The following is a 19,867-nucleotide window of genomic DNA, read 5'->3' as shown; positions in this document are numbered from 1 at the left end:
ATTGTGTATTGATTTGAATTGATTTTTGTCCCCTGTTTTTGGCGGAGAATGCTTGCGTTTGTATGCAGAAAACTATGTAGAAATTGTACTGCATTTTTCCAAAAAACGTAAAATCTCATACACTTCAAAACTCAACCCAATTGAAAAATATTGAGTAACCGTGAATTGGAACCTTCAAAAAAATTTCAAGAACGACAGCTTTCATCGAAAAATAAGATTGATTTTGACACAAAGGTGGTAAAAATTTCTTGGCATGCGGTCGAAGGTACTGTGCAAAACTTTACGGAAGGACTCAAGCTCAAAACTCGAGATGACGGATATAACAAGTCAAATCAGCAATGTCTTGATGTTGATTTAAAGTAAATTAATGCTTTTTTACGACGAATTGCTTTTGGTTTGGGAACAAGTTGGAATGAATTATTACTGCTTGATTTTCTTTGGCCAGATTTTGCGGTGCGCATACCTTACTACCACCTTCCTTTCCTTATTAACTCTCTAAAACAATCCACAGATATCTGAAGTTGAGGACGTTTCAAAACTTTCAGATTTCCCCCAGTTTTTTACACAGGTTCCTGAATTAGCACGGTATTTTTTTACACGGTTTCTCAAATTAACACGATTGTTTTACACGGTACGTATCCCCCGTGTAAAAAAAAAGACATCAGTGTATTTTATACTGGATGGACCACAATTAATAAAGTTTTGGTCACATTATTTTATATGTTTGTATATTTATTATATTAACTTTCCGTAACTCACGTGGTTGAACTCTCCCACCAGCACATCGCTAATGCTGAATACATAAATCGAGATTTTTTTCTACCAAAATACAACAGCGCGCTCGCTCGAGGGTTAAAAAAATACAAGGTGCATTTGAATGTTTTCAATTGATTTTTGCACTATGTTCACTTCACAAACTCTCTCTTAAAGCATTTGTTGAAATGTTTCATAGTTTTCACAATATATGCAACCAAACGCTCATCCAAAAAATTGATGAAAATATTTTGACGGCCTATTAGTCAGTCCAACGATGACACGAGCACCCATTATAGGAGCATTTTGCTGTCTTACGTAGGTACACATGTACGTAGAAAACATTTCCGTAAACACATTCCATACCATTTCCGGCCATTTACGCATTCCGGCCCTGATTTACACTGTGGTGGCCACGCCTGTGTTCATACTCAATCAGGTGAAACCATTTCCATTGTCACGTACGTACAAGGTACACAGATGATTATCATGCTTCTCTGATAGCCCGTGGTAAGGCTGATTTCCTAAAAGAGGCACTGCATGCATGTGTAAAGTTCTGTGTGTTATCACACCATCTCCCATCATATGTGTGCCATCAACTCTATTCTAGGGTGGTTCAAAGTCGGTACTCTTTGTTTTCTGATTAAAGCTAACTCGCTTTAAATGGAAGAGAAAATCAGATTGATAATATGTCTTACGGCCGATTTCTTCACCTCGGCTTAACCGGTAAGCCAGGCTTACCCATATAGTTAAGCCTGGCTTAACGCTTAAGCCAAGGTGAAGAAATCGCCCCTTATAGATAATGGTGACTTCTAAGTTAATGCGTGTATTTGCCTTTTGTAGTAGAATTTTGAGTTACCCTAATACACATGATGCCCCGCACAAGTCACGAAGCAGTAGTGATATGCCGAAAAGTTCCACTTTGACGCCTCGCTCGACCACAGCCAGCCCGACGACACTCACAGTCAGTAATGTCATCATTTGCCATTTCCGTAATGTGGTCGTGCCTGCTAACAGCGCTAACCATATGTTGTTGGTCACCACCCAGCAGACACAACTGCCGCATACCACGGGATCCACCTCCGGCAAATTGTTATCACCAAGCGTGTTGAGGTGGTAAAGGAACTCCATACTCGATACACTTTCGTTTACCGTGAGCGATTATTATCCGTTTATTCCTAAATTGAAAATGATTACGTTCTCTAGGAATTTTAATACAAATTTTACAACTGGATTAGAACTCAGCAATTAGAATCTGTCCTTGTCGAAAATAAAGCTCTGTGAATGAAAAATAGTTGTATATAAGTCAAGTAAAGACATTAGGTTCATCTTTCAACTACGTTATGAAATCATCTTTACAAAGGCGTATGGACCAGAAACTTCCTTATTGGACGGATTTTGAAACCGTACGGTTTCAACCTAACGCGAAACGCTGCCTCACTAGTTTACTTTCCTCAATGGCGAAGTTGCAAAAGTCAGTTATTGGCAGCCGGTGAAGAACCGGTGAGATGGATGAGAACGGGTTTACGATGCGCAAAATGACATGCTGACATTTAGCGGATGTGCACTGATTTCGTTCCATGATATGAACGACACGACATATCATGTGGCTCTATCGTTCCATAAAAGAGAAAAATGTCAGTGGTTTTGGATGAAAATTGATCTACAAGCAAAGTTCAAAATTTTACATATAAGGGATACACGAAAAGTATTGATTGTCCCAGAAATAATACGAAAAATTTTGCGACCCAGCCTTTTGTGAATGGATGGAAGAACAAACTTTGTTTTGTCACATATCCTGCTCTAACAACGCGGATAGGGGAACTGGGGGTAAAAAAGAGTCCAATTTTAACCACGAAACACTATATAATACATATTTTTCTGGCACTAACAACACTAATCAACATGTTTCCTTCCAAATGGAAGAAACCATAAACCAGTTTTATGTTTTACTACTGAAAAATTCAAATTTGAAAAAAAAAGTTTGATTTTAAGAATTTTGGTTTTAATGCGGGGTAAAACGCGCCACTAACCATAGCTAACGCAAGGATGCCAAATTATGTACATATTACTTGCGCGTCTGGTTTATTGTCAACTGTTATTGTTCGTGAATGGTATACAGTCATTACATAATTATGGATCACCTGTAATTATGGGTCAATTCCATGTAAACGTCAGTGAGCTGTTTTATCAAGAATTACTACAAAATGACGCATGGCTGTGTGATTAGTGAACTTATTTATAGTAAAAATGTGCTGTTGCGTGGTTCCAACTTGTGTTCTACATAATTTATACCAGAATTTGGATCTAAATGGCTATTTTAATGTAAATAACTAGGGGTGGGCATTTTACCCCACACATGCCTCAGAAGTTTGGGCCCTTGTAAAAAAGTTGTAAGGGTTAAATTCGATACTTTTTCCGCTTGGTACACAAGTAATGGGAGTGTGCAAAACAGTTTGTGGGGATAGCAGGAAAAAAAATCTTTTAAATGATGTATTTTTTACAAACATTTGACAGGCTAAAATTACATCAAAAGTAACCAAAACCTTTTTTCGAAGTTTTTGTACAATTTTTTTTAGTAAAAATATGTAAACTCAAATGTAAAGAAGCATTTTTATTATTTTTTTAGCGATTACAATTGAAAAAAAGTACTGAAAATAACGTGGTTTGCCTAAACAGGGGTGGCGCAACTTGCCCCCTATGGGCGTTATGGCCGCAGTTCCCCTAACGGTTATTGAAAATTAAATACATATGACTATTGGTTTGTACGTATCAGAACAATTCTTCACAAATTTCAATATTTTTTAACAACTTAGGTTAACAATTTTGTAATGTTTGTGTCAAAAATACCGATATTTTAACAAAGACAGCAAAGTAACAATCATCATAGGCCGTTGTTCATTCAGTCATACTATTGTAGATTCAGAACCGTTTCATCAATGTTATTGACGGAATCCAGAAGTAATCAACTTTCTGAACTATTTAATGAAGGATTCCGTCAATTACATTCCGCTTCTACGCGATACTTTTACTAAACAGATTGACGCGGTCCGCGTAAAAACACCGCGTGATTAAGAAAAATACGGCGTATAAAAACCTGCATAATTTTAACAAAACCGCGTAAAAAGACAAGACAAGTTTCAGGGGTCTTTTAGGGGCGTGCTTAAGGAGGTTTTTGGGGCTTGTGAGGATTCAAGGATATTTCAGGAGGACTTTTAGAGGCGTTTCAAAGGGTTCCATGCTGTTTAAGGGAAGTTTTAGGTGCGTTTCAGGGGGTTTCAGAAGGTTCCAAGATGTTACAGGTGGCTCTTTCCCGAGCAGGAGGAAATAGCTGAAGAATACCTAACTCAGGTATGGAAAGCCGAACACCTACAACCTGAATGAGGTATTAAGAAGCCCTGCATAACAGGTAAAACACTTAAAATAATAACTGGTGTGTTTTCTGTGCATAACACGTGAATAATGACATCAGGTATGATAATACCTAAATAATAATCGGCGATTTTTCCATACAAATAGTGATTTTACCATAATTGAATACCTCAAGAGGTCCTCAACACCAAATCAATAACTCGTTGAGGTATTCTATCAATACCTACAAAATACCAAATTATGTTATTTTCAATACCTGGATAACCGACCAATACCTTGTCTTGGTATGATACCTGACTTTGGTATGCTGCAGTTATGTGTCAGTTATTCATTCCTGCTCGGGTTAGGGACGTTTCAAGAAGTTACAGGACCTTTCAGGGAGGTTTTAGAGGGGAATTTTCGGTGGATTTCAGAGACGTTACAGAGGCGTTACATAGGCGTTTTCGGGGGTTTCAGACGGTTATATGGGGTCCGAGAGGGTTTTAGGGGGATTTCAAAGGCATTTCGAGAAGTTTCAGAGAATTTTCGGCGGGTATTAGATACGTTACAAAAGGCATTAAATACGTGTTTACAGGGGTTTCGGAGGATTTCAGGTGCGTTACATGGGCTCCTTCTCAAACATCCTGGAATCTCCACAAGCCTCTGAAACCTCCCTGAAACCTCCCTTAAACCTCCCTGAAACCTCCCTGGAACTTCCCTGAAACGCCCTGTAACCTCTTGATATGCCCCTAAAAGAACCCCTCAAACATCTTGGAACTCCCTGAAACCTCTAGTCTTTTTTCACAACTACCGTGACTGTCTTTTTTACCTTTTCCCGAGCAGAAGAAAAAAACTCAATAAGAGCATATTTTGATATGGAGATCAAAAAGTGATATTGGTTTGTTTGATATAAGAGGTAAAAGTACTGGAAATAATAGCTAACATTTACTCCTCGACCAACATCATCATAACAAATTTAGCTCTTTTGAGAGCTAACCAATAGCAGCGAGCTATTCGGTTGATCTTCAAATAGCAAATTTTGCTATTGGTCAGACGTCCTAGGAACATTTTTTGCTATTATTTTCAGTACTTTTACAATAGCATTGTTTGATCGTCAGTATTTGACCTCTGCCCGGGTTTTTCTAAATAAGGCGTTTGTTTTGGCGACGGTTTTTTTTAATAACGCGTTTTTCGTAAAAAAGAGTGTATAACAGAAGCCACCAGCAGCTTCATGAGTTATCAAATATACTTTAAATTGCCTTTTTTATTACTTTAATTCCAAGAATATGATATGTAGACTTATGTTCCATGAAAAACTCAAACTGATCTAGATTATTTGCAAATTATCGAGATCTAGTATTGCGTAACCAAATTTTAGTAAAAACTCTTACAAAACATTTCGTTGAAGACACCAAATTTCTAAAGATTTTGTCTGTACAAAACAGCATTCTGCTCTAGGATTGCTCACAGGATTATTATTTTTAGCATTGACCAAAAGGAAATCCAAAATGAATGCCCGAAGGAATTCCAGAAGGAGTCCTCGAAGAAATTCCAGGAGAGATCCCTGAAGAAATTTCAAGAGAAAATCACGAAGAAATTCCAGGAGGAATCCCGAAGGAATTCCAGGAGAAATCTGCAAAGGATTTCCAGAAGGAATTGCAAAAGGAATTCCAAGAGGATTCCCGAGGAATTCCAGGAGGAATCCCCGTATGAACTTCAGGATGAACCCCCGAAGGAGTTCTAGGAGGAATCCCTGATGGTATTCCTGGAGGAATCCACAAGGGATTTCAGGAGGAGTCCCCGAAGGAGTTCTAGGAGAAATCCCCGAATGAAATCCAGAAAAATCGTCAAATAATATCCAGGAGCAATCTTCGAAGAATTTCCAGATGGAATGCCCTAATGGTTTTCAAAAGGAATCCCCGAAGGAACTCAGGAGGAATCCCCTAAGAAATTCCAGGAGGAATCCCTAAAGGATTTCGAAGAGGAATATTTGAATGATTTCCAGGAGGAATCATTTCAGGAAAAGGAAAGGAAATCTGATTTACTTCCTGGAGGCATCCCTGAATCCTCCTGGAAAAAGCTCCGGAAGTACCGTAGAGCGATCCCTGGAAGAACTTCTGGAAGAACCCCTAAATGATCTCCTCTTGGAATATCTGAAGAAACGACTGGAAGAATTTTAAAAGGAACCTCAGGACTAATTCCTGAATTAACTCCTATTTTGAGCGCCCCTTAGGCTCAACCGGTTTTACTGAAATTTTGAACGTAGCTTCTGGGAGTGAAGCGCCCTGTACCGTCCAGGGGCTCAACTAAACACTACACGGAATGTGATATCTTTTATTTATTTAAAGTCCGACGACATCATTTAAATAAACTATATTGAATTTCCACTAAATCACATTTATCTTATAATTTAAGCCACACTTTTTCACCTTAGTATTGTTTTAGTCTTTCCTAACAACTTTTTAACAAATTACATTACACTTTTCACTTAATTCGTATCACCTAAGTCCTTGCTCTCGTACTAGCTACAGCCTTTATTTGGACAGTATCTAGAGGTGTCCCACATGGGAGCTCAAGACTTATCCGATGTGCTGCCTGCGTTAACGTTGTCACCGAACTTCCCGACTACTGGCCCCGACTGAAGCCAAAGCCTCCGTATTTATAGCCTAAATTTCCTAGCAATACCCGAACCAGCTTGGGCGTGTCTAAAATTCCTACGATCATTCTCGTCTTGCCGAAGATGTCATGATAATTCCTAACAATGCCCGAACCAACTTGGGCGTAACCAAAACCCTACCAAGAATCTTTACACCAAGGCCTACATCTTCTAGCCCCGCCTCACTTGAGCGTATACAAGGCTTGGGTGTGTGAAAGAATTGAACCCCACCATCGACGTCATTATCATTCTCCCCATCATCATCATCGTCACCATCATCATCCTCATCGTCTTTGGAATTTGGCACCAAAGTCTCCAAAACAAAGCACCCGCTTTGTTATTGAAGTGTACCTTACTTGGGCACAGTGAACCCTAGCCGAGCCCCGCCTCGGATGTTCGTTGAAATTATACCCCCACATTCTTTTCTTTCAGTTTACTCGAAGTCAAAACAAATCGAGTGCAAAACAAGTCCGGCGCCCTATGCCGCCAATACGGTGTCTCAAATTTCAGAACATTCCAGCTAAGGTTCACCTGAGTTCAGAACCTTACCCGGCCAATTCGGCGCCTTGATTTCGAAACAAAAATAAACAATCTTTGTTCCAGCGCGATCAATATGATGTCGCGGTTCCATATCATTCTTTCGGGTTTATTACCCATCGTTGTCCCAAGCGTAATTGAAATTGCATCACACCGACCGGACCTAACGCGTTGCAACACGATCGCACCCGGCCACCACCGGACGATGATGGGTTATAAAAACTAGGTCAATAACGAATGGTGCGATTTTCGTTGCTTCCAAAATGCCGCGCGTGAGGTAGGTAGACCCTTAGACTGACCAGATTTGTCCCGTTTAAATACGGGACACATATCGGAAACTCAACAAAAAGCAAATCAATTTCCAAAAACAGAAATGCATGTTGTTGATAATGCTATTTCAGCTAGAAAGAAAGAATAATTGAGTCGAAAACGTTAACTATGCTCCAGTGACGAGTGCTTGAAAATTTTGTTGTCCCGTTAAATACGGGACGGATGGTCAGTAGACTGGCCCAAATACAAAAATGTCGGAAAATTCCACGGGGCACCCTTTAGAATCGTGCCTTTGGATGAGAAGAGCAATCTGTGAAAATTTCAGCTCAATCGGTTCAAAACTGAGCTGGCGCAAATGGGTTGAAGGTTTGTATGGGATCTTCAGTCCAAATATATGGGAAATTGGACGACCTCCAGTCTCTCATTCAGCACGCTGGTTGAAAGAGTTTGATTTGGCTCATTATTGAAAAAATAATAGCTGATACCCTAAGGAACAACTTTGTAGAAGACCATATAATGATTAAACTTAATTTAGTTGCGGTTTTAGCTAAAAAAAAAGCAGGATGAGGACATCTTCCCCTGTTTACTCTCGGTTGTTACATGCAGCACGTGTTTGCTGTTCGAAACTTGCACTCTACATCATAGGCGGCTATGTTGTCCTTCATTTGCAATTGCTCACGCACGTAGGCGGGTATCGAAACAATGAAGAATTACATAGCTGCCTATGATGTAGCGCGCAAGCTTCGACCGACAAACACGTGCTGCATGTAACAACCGAGAGTAAACGGGGGAAGATGTCCTCATCCTGCTTTTGTTAGCTGAAACCGCAACTAAATTAAGTTTTATCATTATATGGTCTTCTACAAAGTTGTTCCTTAGGGTATCAACTACCATTCTTTCAATTCTGAGCTAAATCGAACTTGCTGAACCGGCGTATTGAGTAAGAGACTGTAGGTCATCCAATTTCCCATATATTTGAACTAAAGATCCCATACAAACCTTCAACTCATTTGCGCCAGCTCAGTTTTAAACCGATTGAGCTGATTCTTTCACAGATTGTTCTTCTTACCCAAAGGCACGATTCTAGAGGGTGCCCCGTGAATATTCCCAACTTTTCTTTTTCGCCATACAAATGTGGGCCGGTCTAATGGTCAGCCTATAGACCCTACGATGAAAATTGAATCTAAAATCCCCCGGGCAGCTGTTGGGAATGTGGGGTGAAAATGCATTTTTGTTTCAGTTGAATTGACTTTGAATATCGGAGTGCGTGGGAATATTTAGGTCTATGCATGCCCTCCCACTTAGCGGAGTTTGAACGTGTATAAAATTTCACGTTCAAATGTTAGTATGTGGGTAAAATGTATCCCCCGAAAAAAAAAACTCAGCATTTAAATGATGATGCTAACGATGATTGTTAATATATAATCTGAAATTGCTATACTAATCTTCATCTTCCCTGTAAGTGTCTCAAAATGTTTTACATTACAGTTTTTCAACTTCCAAAAGAATTGTAAATTTACCACATTAACTTACATTCTTCCTCAAGAGATTGACTTCATTGGTACTCGCTGCTGCTCCTCTTGGTTCGTCGTAGGAGTTCGGCTGCCATTGATATTTACCTTTTCTTGTTAAATGTCCAGATCGCTTGGTTAGTCTAACGTCTCAGATGAGTGGTATCGTTGCTCTCTGGTTTGTCTTGGAGATGATGTAGTTGCTTTAGTTGATGTTGTCTCCTGTCGTGGCCATGAAATTTTGGTGTGCGGATATTATCTCGATCGAATCGTATTCCATGCTTGTAATTCCCGCGTTATCGTTTGTATACAAAAAAAAATAGTTTTACTGTTGTTTTCTGTTGTTTCTCGAAAAAGTGTCTCAAGTTGCCTTCCGAACTGGATTGTTTATCATTGTCGTTTACGGTGTTGTGGTTGATTAATTATCGCCCTCCTTCTGAATTTTGTTGGTATTGGATCAATTTCAATAGTGATGCGAATATTGTTGTCTTTGACCTGGTGCAAATTGTGGAACTGTTGCACACTCTTTAAAGAGTTTGTAATTAGTTGACTTAAATTCCAAAGCTTTCGATGATGTCGAAATGTTGTATTCCTGATTATGGTTACTGTTAATTGTTGTTGTATAAAGCACGGAGTAAGTGCTTTTTCAATGGTGAATGTAATGCGGTTGGTGAACATTACATTATATCGGTTAATTTGGAAAACTTTGAAGACGTCCTCCTCTCATCATATGTCTGTATGAATTGTTGTTGTTGTTGTTGTTGTTTTGTTGTCATTGTTGTTGTTGTTGTTTTTCCCGATGCTCTGCATTGTGTTGGTTCATATTAGCAGATTCGCAGATGTACAATAATATTTGTCTCGATGTGCCACCCGAGTTGACCTTGAATCGTCTCCGGTGATAAAATTATATTCGCTGAATTCTCTCCTCCGCCATACCAGCACCTTTGACCTTCAACTTTCCATCCGATCTGTTATTTCTCGTCATCGTACCAATTGGCTGTGGTACGTTTTCATAGAGGTACTGTTGAACTGCTCCTCTGATTGCTCTCGCCAGGTGTTGCCTTCTCGTCTTGTCCTCCCGCGTCATCTCTCGAGGAAGTTAAATTTAAATTGTATCGAAACCATCGATTTATAAAATATTGATCTACCATGACAAACTGAACTTTTAGTCTTCATGTTATTATTATTTGTTTTTCTTGTATGTGCAAAATATAACCTTTACAATAGTATTTAAAAAAAAACTGCATCATTACATTAATTATGCTCTGTTACCGTTACTTTTCTCAATAGTCATAAACTGTTTTTTTTTCAAAACCCGTAAAATATTATAATGTGAGTTGTAGCAATGGAAAGCTTCTGCAGGATCACTATAAACATCTGTATTACCAATTCCAAAAAATCTCACTGCAGAATTCTCTCCAGTGCGTTTTCTTTCAATTCCTGTTTGCTCCGTTTCCTTTCGCAGGCTCGGCTTGATCGCCTTATTGCTACGACTTCTCCCCCTTACCGAATAAGGTTTTTGGATGGATACCTGTAACGAGACTTAGATCTTGTGTTTAATTCATGATTTGATAAAATATAAATATATTTATGTTAATTTCTAGTTTTTGTTTCTTGACGCCACCTAATGATTCCGAATCTATAAATATTATTTCATTTTTCATTCACATATTATTATTATTATTTTTTTTTTTCAAATTAGTTATTCATTCATCATTCACACTCAACATTCACAAGCATTCTGGGGGGCCCTCCCTTGTCCTCATCATTCAATTTTCATCCGATCTCGTATATACTTTCAAAAATGTTATGTAACATGGCCATTTTATATAGGAGCGTCCTCCGTAGTTTCATTAGGGTCTAAATTGTTTCTAAATTGTTTTTTTTTTGTTTAATCCGTTTTGCTTTATCATTTCAGAGAATAATCGTTCGGTTGTTGTCATTGTTTCTTTTTATTATTAATACTCTCAATCAACAATTTATGTCTTTTGTTTGTTTGTTCAAACCTCATTTATTATGTATCCCATATGTATTAACGTTAAATAGAGCTGTTTCTTTATTCAAGAATCTCTAAAGTTATTATTTTTCTTCTTATATACCCCAATGATCCCCTTTCAAGATTACTTTGTATTTCCCATCATATTATTCCCAATATATCAATTGCCCAATTCTTCATTCCCAATTTCTATATACCCTTTTCAAATAATCATTTTGCATAGTTATGTTTCCTCATCCCAAATTACCCCTTTTCAGCTCTTCGGTACATTCAAATCGTTCTTGCATTCAAACTCATGCCGAATTGATGGACGCATTTTTGTTATAATTCAGCTGTACCAAATTTCCCGAAAACATCATTTCTTTATGTCTCTCCATATTCTCATAAAAATTATTTATTTATTTATTGCAATTATCATAATTTTTTCATTTTATTTTTTATCAATTCCTTCTAAGTTGCTACGATATAATTTCAATTAAGTTAATTCGTATGCTCTCCAATCGTTAACCGCTTTGTTGTGAACCTTACTACAATTATATATGTTAATTGTTTATTTATTATAATAATTCAATTAATATTCCTAGCTATCCTACGCAAGCCTCTATCCTAACATATTATTCCTATGGTATTTTTTTTTAACAACATATTTAGTAACTAATATTTACAAAAATCATTCGTAATTAGGAAATAATTGGTTTTTCAATATTTACATCAATGTATACATTGACGACTACGCATAGCTAATCAATCATTATACTTTTTTAACCTATTATTGTGGACTTTTTCAAATTTGTTCCCATTTTTAATAATTGTGGTTTGTTCGCTGGGTAGGTCAACGACTACGTATGGGCCTCTCCATTTACTTTGAAGTTTTGGACCTGTTCCTGTTGGGATCGCTTGTACTAAAACCAATTCGCCCCACACAGGTTGCCATTCTTCGGTTTTCTTGTCATCAATAATTTTACGTTTCTCTTTGGAAATAATCAAATTTCTTTTGGCGTTTTCATGCAAATTTGTTTCATTTCGCAAAAATAGTCATTATATGTTAGATCTGAATTTGTTGGAGTATATATGGAGGTAGGAATCCTTGCCTTTCTTCCATATAAAAGTTCGAATGGACTGTAGTTGGATGAGCTGTTATTTGTAGTATTGTATTCAAAAGTAAAGTAATCAAGATGTTGGTCCCATTGTTGCGGGTTTCCTCCGACAAATTGTCGCAGATATGTTTTTAATTCTCTGTTTGATCGTTCTACTAAATTTGCTTGTGGGTGATAAGCACTTGTATTGATTTTTTTGATTTTCAAAATTTTGCATGCGTGTTTAAAAAATTTGCTCATGAAATTTGCTCCTTGGTCTGTCACAAGTTCCAACGGAGTACCGAATTTACAAATGAATTTTTCGACAAAAGTTTTGGATACAGTCTCCGCTTCTTGATTGTCCATTGGAGCTACTACCAAAAATCTCGTAAGGTCGTCCTGCATGACCAGCGCATATTTGTTGCCCCATTCGGATTCTGGGAGAACAACAATGTCCATATATAATTTTTCAAATGGCTCGGATGACGTTGTAGTTACTTGGAATTCTGTTGGATTTACAAATTTTATTTTTCTGGCATGAATCACATTGTTTTACGTTGTTGTAGTTTTTGAAAGAAAAATACAAATTGTCTTTATTTATTGAATATTTTGCTAACATTTAAGGCGATTGTTCCCTACACTTATCAATATCCAATCTGACGAAAAAAAAAATCAGATATTCAAAACATATTACGTTCAGCTTCCTATTATTGCAAAAAGATATTGAAAATTTGTGAATTGTAACTTGAGATATTTAAATTTTAGTAAATTAAAAAAACTTGGTTGCGATTGTCTCGTATAATTAAAAAAAAAACTGTACTTCTTAGTTTTCTTATTTTAAACACGGTCTCAAAATCAGCACGTTATTATGCATCAATAATTTTAATCGTTAACAGAAGTCCGCGACTTTCCTTTGATTTTGTTAACTAGTGTTATTCGTTCGTATTTTTCATCCACTTGTTCTTCTTGAAATCATTATTCTTGTTATATTTTTCCATTATTTATTGAAAATCAGTATGATTTCCTTTTTTTTAATAAATTTTTGAATAACTTCTTTATTTTTCCCACAACAGTATTTCAATTAAAATGTTTTTGTATAAATCGTAAAAAAAAAATTTTATCATTTCAAACCAACTCACAAAAAATTTAAACCATCTCAAAACACTTAATCATTTAAAAGGTTAATACTCACGATACCATCAAATAATGCAGGCTGAATGATGTCCATTGGTCCAGACACTCGGTTCCATACACAGGTTGTTGCGTTGCCATTTCCAATTCGGTGCTACGTTGTATTCCACTATCACTTGCGCTGCCACGAATTTCATCTTTTCCATCCAGTCTGTAACATTGTTTTCTTCTCAATTGTTCAAAACTGTTCAATGTTCATGGTTTGCACTGATTCTGACACTGATTTCTTCTTCCAGTCAGAAAATTGGCGTTCCGCTGTTCTAATTGTCGAACAGTTTTCAGTCGCGGTTCCATATCATTCTTTCGGGTTTATTACCCATCGTTGTCCCAAGCGTAATTGAAATTGCATCACACCGACCGGACCTAACGCGTTGCAACACGATCGCACCCGGCCACCACCGGACGATGATGGGTTATAAAAACTAGGTCAATAACGAATGGTGCGATTTTCGTTGCTTCCAAAATGCCGCGCGTGAGGTAGGTAGACCCTACGATGAAAATTGAATCTAAAATCCCCCGGGCAGCTGTTGGGAATGTGGGGTGAAAATGCATTTTTGTTTCAGTTGAATTGACTTTGAATATCGGAGTGCGTGGGAATATTTAGGTCTATGCAGGAGTTCAAAACAACTGATTTAGGAGGTAAGACTTGGCATTTTTCGATTTTTTTGTTTTCCATATAAGTGTGGGCCACCTTATCCTGTATGTACTACAGCTCCTGAAGGAACTACAGAAGGAATCCCTTGAGGAATTCCTAGATTGATTTCTAAAGGACCTCCTGTAGGATTTCTGAAGGAATTCCTTATGAATCTCCAGCAGACATCTCTGAATCCTCCTGAAAGAATCCCTGAAGCAACTTCTGGAGGCATGCCTGAGGGAACTCCTGTTGGAACTGGAGGAATCCTAGAATGAACTTCTGTTGAAAGTACTGATTGAACTTCTATAATCCTTAAATAAATTCTTAAACTAATCTCTGAATGACCTTCTATGGGAATCCCTGAAGGAACTTTTGGATGAATCATTGATGGATCTCCAGGAAGAATCCCTGAATCCACCTGAATGAATATCTAAAGAGGAGGAGCCGCGTTGAATTTTGAGAAGATTCGGTTTTTGAAAGATTACCACAGCCGCGTGCTGTTTCATATCTATCAAGCGCACCAGTAAACATCATAATTAGGTAGATACATACCAACTATGTTTTGCCTTTCTCGTACACTAAGTGTACTGGAAAGGCTATATGTTCACTCCAAAAATGACTTTTTGATAGAAGGCTCGGAGGGTCGAGTCACATATACCAATCACAGCTCGACGAATTGAGGTGATGTCTGTGTGTGTGTATGTGTGTGTATGTATGTGTGTATGTGTACAATAAAACTCACATCACTTTTTGGCAGTAAACCTCAACCGATTTTAATGATCGACGGTTCATTCGACGCGGAATCTGGTCCCATTATTTGCTATTGAAAATGGTTCGGATCGGTCCAGTCGTTCCGGAGTTATGGACATTTAGGTGTTCCGGACCAGTACCCTTGGAAGGGGCCATACATAAAAATGTAACAAATATATACATGCGACACATCAAACTGCGGCATTTTCGATTACCTGATAAACAGTTAGCAAGAAAACAGTCTCAGAACATATCTGAACCGGTAGTGTTCCGGAACCGGTTCCCGGTGTCCCGCCGGAAGTGGCCAAATATAAAAGTGAACCAAATCTATGCATGCGGCATATCAAAGCGGGGCTGTTTGATAACCTATTGAAAGCTGGCAAGAAAACAGTCTCAGTCCATATCTGAACCGGTAGTGTTCCGGAACCGGTTCCGGATGCCCCGCTGGAAGTCGCCAAATATAAAAGTGATCCAAAGCAATGCATGCGACACATTAAATCGCGGCAGTTTCGATATCCTGATGAACAGTTAGCAAGAAAACAGTGTCAGACCCTATCTGAACCGGTAGTGTTCTGGAACCGGTTGCTGGTGTCCCGCCGGATGTGGCCAAATATTAAGATGAATCAAACCCATGCATGCGACATATCGAAGCGTGGCTTTTTTTTATAATGAAAGGTTGGCATAAAAAAGACTCAGATCATATCTGAACCAGTAGTGTTTCGGAACCGGTTCCAGGTTTCCCGCCGGAAATGGCCGTGTTTAAAAGTTGACAAAACTTATGCATGCGACACATCAAATCAAGTCTTTTCCGACAACTTGATGATCGCTTATCAAGGAAGTAGGCTAAGACCACATTAGGGACTGCCAGTATGTAGTTCCGAAACTAGTTCCGGGTTTCACTCCAAAAGCGGCCAAATATAAAATTGAACCAAACCCATGCATGCAACACAGCAAAGTGCGGCTTTTTTGATAGCCTAATAAACGTTAGCAAGCCAATAGGCTCAGACTATTTAAGAGACTACCGGTAGTGTTCCGCAACCAATTCCGGGCCGGAAGTGAAACCAAACTCATGCATTGAGATATCGTGGCTTTTTAGGTAACATGATGAACAGTTGCAAGAAAATAGACGCAAGCCATATCAGTGTGTTACGGAACCGATTCCGGGTGTCCCGCCAGAAATGGTCAAATGTAAAAGAGAACCAATACATGCGACATATCAATGACTTGTAACGTGATAAACGGTACTTAATCTCAGACCATATTTGAGAGAACCGGTAGTGTTCCAGAACTGGTGATGAGACGAGTAACCCGCCGGAAGTAGTAAAATATAGAGGGGAACCAAACCATAGCGGCGTTTTTGATTGTTTGATGAACGGTCAACAAGAAAATAGTCTCAAGCCACATCTAGAACTAGTAATAGTATTTCGGAATCGGTTGCAGGTGTTCCATCGGAAGTGATTAAATAGAAGTGAACCAAATTCGTGCATGCGACACATAAAATCGCAGCTTTTTCTTAAATTTGCCGAACGGTTAGCAAGAAAATAGCCTCAGATCACATTAATATTCGGCTTTTTAGGTAACCCGATGAACAGTTGACAAGAACATAGTCTCAGTCCATATGTGAGACAACCGGAATCGGTTCCAGGTGTCCCGCCGTAAGTGGTCAAACGTAAAATTGAACAAAACCCATGTAAGCTGCACATCAAATAGCGGAATTATAAAAGTGAACAGAATAAATGTCAAAGCGATAAATCAAATCGTGGCTTTTTTGATACCATGTAAACGTTGGGTAAGATTATAAGTGAAGAAATGTTCAAAATCTTCATATATGCAAGAGAACAAAATGGTGACCAAAGCGATCTTATCAAATCACACCATTTCAGATTCCTGCGGTGTAAATATATAGTAGGATGGAACAACGTGGAAAAAATACAATTTGATCGCATCAACAACGAATAAATTTTTTTCAATATTCAATCTCCTTTTGCCTCTAACATAGTCGCTCACAATTTGGGTGCGACTGGTTGAGAACTCACTCTTCTCATTTCGATTGAAATTTGAATGGAAAATTACCATTTTCTGCTTTCTCCCGTAAGGAGGTCAAATTTCACATGAATCGTGTTACCAATGATACTAAAATATAGCCTAAAGTGTGCTAAAAAACTTTGTCGAGGATCACAAAGTGATCTGTGATTGTGAATAAAGTCAACCTTCTTCATGCATTTGCTGACGCTCACCCCGCTGCCGTAGTGAATAGAATTGTTGCTTTTTGAAAGTTAAAATTATGCTTTTCTATATAAAATGATTCAGGAACATTTCGGCTAACGTCGATGGAAAGATCATGAGTACAGTTTCGACGAGAAAGGCACTATCACCACTAGGTGGATTAATCTGGGTTTTTTATCTGTATAATAATAACATTTTTAGCCCTAGGCTTGTTCAAGTGGGGATTCACGCTTTACTTCCCTTCCGATGAAAGCACTTACATTTAGTGAGTTTGTCGGGAGTGGGATTCGATCCCTGTCACGTGCTTTATGCAACGCTCCAGGCCTGCAATTTCTCTTTGTCGATCCTCTCTTCAAATTATTAAGAAAAAAATCATTAGGCCATATGACAAAACTGAGTAAATACGCTTTACTCAGATCTCTGTGAAAATTTACAGACATTTGCTCCACGGTTTCACATACATTTTGTATAGAGTATTTACTCAACTTTATTCATATGGCCTTTTATCGATACTATCTTGCGTGGGCCCTATTCCTCAAAAAGTATTAATCTGCTATGAGGCATAATGCCCGTACAACATATAGCATCTGGCCCGATACAACATTTGTTCGAGTAGTTTTTGTATCACCGTCCATCGTATGATACAACAATAACGGCTTGGGTTGCAACCGTATTGGAGGCAAAAGAGGTGATATGCAGATTTCACCAAAATATCTTTTTCACACAAAATCAAACATTGCAGGAACAACGTTTATAAGACAATTTTTTTTTATTAATTATTGTTATTTTTTGGTTTTTGGCAAAAATAACTCGGTAAACCAGTGAGAGATTTTTGATGTTGATCGCTATATTGACTTGTTCTGTATCGATGGTAATCAGTATCATCAGATAAAGAATAAATAATAATAAAAAAGGAAATCAATAATTGTTAAAGCACAATGATTGTCCACAAAATTTCAAAATTATTACATTGTAGAAAAATTAATCTTATGCTATTATAAGCACGTTGAGTACGAATAAACTTGATTTGAATTACTTGGAGCATGTTACCCGAGCCACTCTCAGAGGGCAGAGAAAACATCAATGTATCCTATTCCAGCACTTGTACTGTTTCACCATGGTTACTATAAATTCACAAGGTGTTTCCACTTATACATTTGTGCTTGTTGCAATGCAAATTTGCACGCGGGGTAATACAAAGCAATGTGCGTTTTTGACACGAGACTTCGGAAAAGTAATGCCTGCATAATATCGTCTGATTATTTTCAAAACAGAGATTTATGCGATACTAGGACAGCACAAATGAATTTTCCTACGAATGAGTAAAGTAAACAACACAAATAACGACTGAGTGCACGGATTACACTTACTACAAGTACAGAAAAAGCCGCAAATAATTCGCCTTGACGGAGGCTTTCTGAGAGAATTGCGCTGTGCGTGAAAACAATTTTTTTTAACATGGGAAAGGATAGGAGCTGCATTTTCAAATGCTTCTAATTCTTTATAGAAATTTTTTTAAGCAAAACGTTCTTAATGTTATCGAATGAGATTTTGATACGCTATATTATAGACATAACATTGTGATTTAAAAACATTTTGTCTAAAACCAGTTATAGTGTAGCTAATTGAAAGTATATTGCAAAACATTAACTCTTTTTTCAATCTGAAGTCCCTAGAATATTTTAGAAGCATTTGAAAATGCAGCTCCTATCCTTTCCCATGTTAAAAAAAAATGTTTTCACGCACAGAGCAATTCTCTCAAAGAGTTCCGTCAAGGCGAATATACGCTCACAACAATGTCAATACTTTAGCTCACTCAGACATATCTCGGGTACCGTATCGAGTGTATACAGCTGTATGGGAAGGATGGTTAAAACTTACTACTGAATCGTTAGAGACGTACAGCTAAGCATCATCTGTATCGTCTGTACCGTAGTAGGTAATGTCAGTTTTTGCCTGACGGCTGATCGTTGCGCTAGCTGTTGGGTGATACGTATCGTATACGTTATTGTTGTTGGAATTGTTCATTGTCGCGGCGGCGGTACCGTAATTTATTCAATTTTCTGCGGTGGTGCGGAATCAAATTCGTACCCCTATAGTTCGCAGGAATACAGCAGTCGCTGGTACGACGATAAACAGACAAAACAATTCAATCGAGTGAAAAATATATTAACCCTCATTCAAAACGGTGCGCAAAGAGTGCTGATTTTGTGGGTCAAAGTAAACCGTGTGTGCACTGCAGTGTGTTGCTTGGCGAAGAAGTGTCGGTCGTCTCCCAGTTTCATCTGGTTTGGGCTGCATCAAAGACAGCCGGAGCGACATTGTTCGTGCGTATTTTGTGTCATTTACGACCTCGCTGTACACCAAATGTCTGCAGTCTGTACCGGAATGTGTTGTTACTGTTTTCATTCGTTGATGTTCGCAAATCGAAAAGAATCGCAGTGCGTGTCAAATGTGTGGTGAATGTTGCTTTTCCACATTCTGTGGAGTGTGATGTCACAGTGCTGAGGTGGTCACCACCGAGAAAAGAAAGTGTTCAATGTGAGAAGCAAAAAGGGAAATATATGTAAGAAAGTCACCGTACAGCAGTAACGGAGGATTCAGCAGCAACAACAACCACCATCGGTTGTTGCGTATCGTAGTGAATATGTAATTAGGCAATGGAAACCCCTTCAAGCCGAAGCCAATTGATAAACAAACCAATTCAATACACACGTGACTTGAAGAGTCGACTAGGTAAGATATCGAAGCAAGCCATGATTCATACCTCACTCTACCTTGTTTGTACACTTGCCGCAAACTAGGTAATGGGTGATTTATTTACCTCAGAGTGGGTTTGTTTTCTTCTACGTGAATGATTAGTGGACACAAGTGGGACTGAACGCCGCACAATACGTACTAAATATCGAACACAAC

The 19,867-nt window shown here is 38.2% G+C and overlaps 1 protein-coding gene across 11 annotated transcripts in view; it reads left to right on the top strand.

The window, feature by feature from the left end:
- The window catches only part of LOC115257360 (probable phospholipid-transporting ATPase IA), a 356,682-nt gene that overhangs the window by 156,630 nt on the left and 180,185 nt on the right, over positions 1 to 19,867 (top strand). Inside the window, exon 1 of one of the 11 annotated variants that reach the window (XM_062861121.1) lies at positions 18,854 to 19,687. The exons of 9 other annotated variants lie outside the window; for them this stretch is intronic. In XM_062861121.1, the coding sequence (XP_062717105.1) occupies positions 19,612 to 19,687 (76 nt within the window). In that variant the 5' untranslated portion in view covers positions 18,854 to 19,611. Of the gene's footprint in view, positions 1 to 18,853; positions 19,688 to 19,867 lie in introns of those variants that run through there. One more of the 11 variants, XM_062861120.1, reaches the window with a different exon arrangement.

This window comes from Aedes albopictus, chromosome 3, assembly GCF_035046485.1.
Source record: "Aedes albopictus strain Foshan chromosome 3, AalbF5, whole genome shotgun sequence".
Classification (NCBI taxonomy): Eukaryota; Metazoa; Arthropoda; class Insecta; order Diptera; family Culicidae; genus Aedes; species Aedes albopictus.
This window is presented reverse-complemented; position numbering and strand designations above follow the sequence as displayed.